This window comes from Apteryx rowi, unplaced genomic scaffold (assembly GCF_003343035.1).
Source record: "Apteryx rowi isolate R43461 unplaced genomic scaffold, aptRow1 scaffold_48, whole genome shotgun sequence".
In the NCBI taxonomy this organism is placed as follows: Eukaryota; Metazoa; Chordata; class Aves; order Apterygiformes; family Apterygidae; genus Apteryx; species Apteryx rowi.
Window position 1 is genome coordinate 321,836 of NW_020450738.1, and position 1,805 is coordinate 323,640.

A 1,805-nucleotide genomic window follows, 5' to 3' on the forward strand; every position below is an offset into this window, starting at 1 on the left:
AAAAGCAATTAGGAGGGCCGGAAGGGAAGAGGAATAGGCAGTTCGGCGAAGGTGCAGGAATGCACCGCACAAACTTGCCGGAGGAAGGGCTCCGGGCGGGGGGCGGCCGCGGCGGGGGGGGGGGTGCTCCCGCGCAACGGCCGCGCAGGGCCCGGTCTCCGCTTTTCCACCCCCCTCCGCGCTCGCCGCCGGTCATGCCCAGCCCGGGAGCGGCGGGGAGGCTGCGGCGGGGGAAGGAGAAGGAGGAGGAAAATGGGGGGCGAGGGGGAAAGAAAGAAGGGAGGAAGGCGCCGTGCGAGCGGCCCACTTACCCAGAAAATGACATTGAAGCCAAATATGAAATATTTGATGCAACAACTGACTTCAGGCCCCTTGTAATGCTTCCCGGACATCCTCTGCGCTCATGAAGACACTTTGCTCGCAGCCAGGGTGAGAAGCAAAGGTGGGGGGCGGAGGGAAAACGAAAAAAAAAAAGGGAAGAAAAAAATGAAATACCCCAAAAGGGGGGGGGGGCTGGGAGCGGCGCGGCGGGCAGGGCTCACGCCGCGGGGAGATGCGGCAGCAGCGGCGCGGCGGCGGCGGGTCGGCTCCGACTTGCCGGGCGCCGAGGATGGCCGGCGAGCAGCTCCCACCTCCTCCTCCTCCTCCTTTCCCGCATGGAGGAGGCCGCGGCCACTCGCAGCCCGAGGCGGGGAGCGGCAGGGAGAGAGGGAGAGAGCCGGCGGGGCGCAGGCACAGGGCTCGCCGCCGCCACAGCCCGGCGCTGCCCTGGCGGAGCCGCCGGGCGCCCCGAGCCCTCGCGCACAACGCTCCTTCCCCCGCCCCGCCCCCACAGCGCCAACGGCCGCCGCCGCCGCCACGGCCCCGCCCCGCGGGTGGGGACAACCCCGCCACTCGCGGCCGCCGTCGCCTGATTGGCAGCGCGCCGCGCCAATCCGACCCGGCGGCCGCCCGCCTCGGGCGCCCCGGGAGGCGGGGCGGGGGCGGCTCTGCGGCGCGCGCTCCCCCATCACTACCACCGCTACCATCACCTTCTCCTGCCCCCGCCAGGTGCCCCCGCCGCGGGGTGCCCGGCCCGGTCGTTGGGCCGCGGGTGGCTGGGGTCGCCTCGAGACGCCGGGGACTGACGGCGAAGGGGGGGGGGGGGCTGTGCCCGGCGGCCTTTGTCTGCGGCGGCGCGGGCGGGGGGCGGCCTGGCCGCTGCCTCCGTTACGTAACGGGGGGCGGCGGGCCCCTGCGCGGCCGTTGGGGCGGCCCCGGCGGAGGGAGTGTGGGGCTGCTCGCCGAGCCCGACCCGGGCGGGTGGAGGGAAGCCGGCGGGGGGGGGATCGGCGTTGGGGCAGCACTGAGGTAAATGCAGTCGGTTTTCTAAAAAATGCCAGTAAAAAGTAATGGTAACCGGCGAGCCCGTGCCTTCTTCTTTTCCTTTTTTTTTTTTTTCTTTAAGGGATGTGTAAGTACATTTCTAAGGGTTGAGGCGACCGTGCTGCTCCTCCCTCCGCAGGGTCGCCCCTGGGGTGCCGGGCCGGGGGCTCGCTGCCTGCGGTGGCCGGGGCTGAACCGGGGCAGCGGGGAGAAACAGGCGGGCAGCCGGCAGGGGGGACCCGGGCGGGGGGACCGCGGGCAGGGCGCCTCGCGGGGTAGCCGGGTGGCGCGGTGTCGGGTTGGCTTTGGTAGCGAGCAGGAGCAAGCCCGGGATGGCACCGGGCGGTCGCTCGGGAGGAATGGCTTCGTGTCAGCTCCCACCGGGGTCTGTACGCACTGTGCACGCAGGGACCCGTGAACGACTATTTCAYGATGTTTTC

General features: G+C 70.9%; 1 protein-coding gene across 6 annotated transcripts in view; it reads right to left on the reverse strand.

Moving 5' to 3' along the window:
• TSPAN5 (tetraspanin 5) overlaps positions 1-807 on the reverse strand; it is a 90,076-nt gene extending 89,269 nt beyond the window's left edge. For 3 of the 6 annotated variants that reach the window (XM_026078400.1, XM_026078405.1, XM_026078399.1), the window contains exon 1: positions 312-807. In XM_026078400.1, coding sequence (XP_025934185.1) covers positions 312-392 — 81 coding nt within the window. In that variant the 5' untranslated portion in view covers positions 393-807. The remainder of the gene's footprint in view (positions 1-311) is intronic. The other 3 variants (XM_026078398.1, XM_026078403.1, XM_026078402.1) reach the window with 3 other exon arrangements.
• Between the last annotated feature and the right edge of the window lie 998 nt (positions 808-1,805).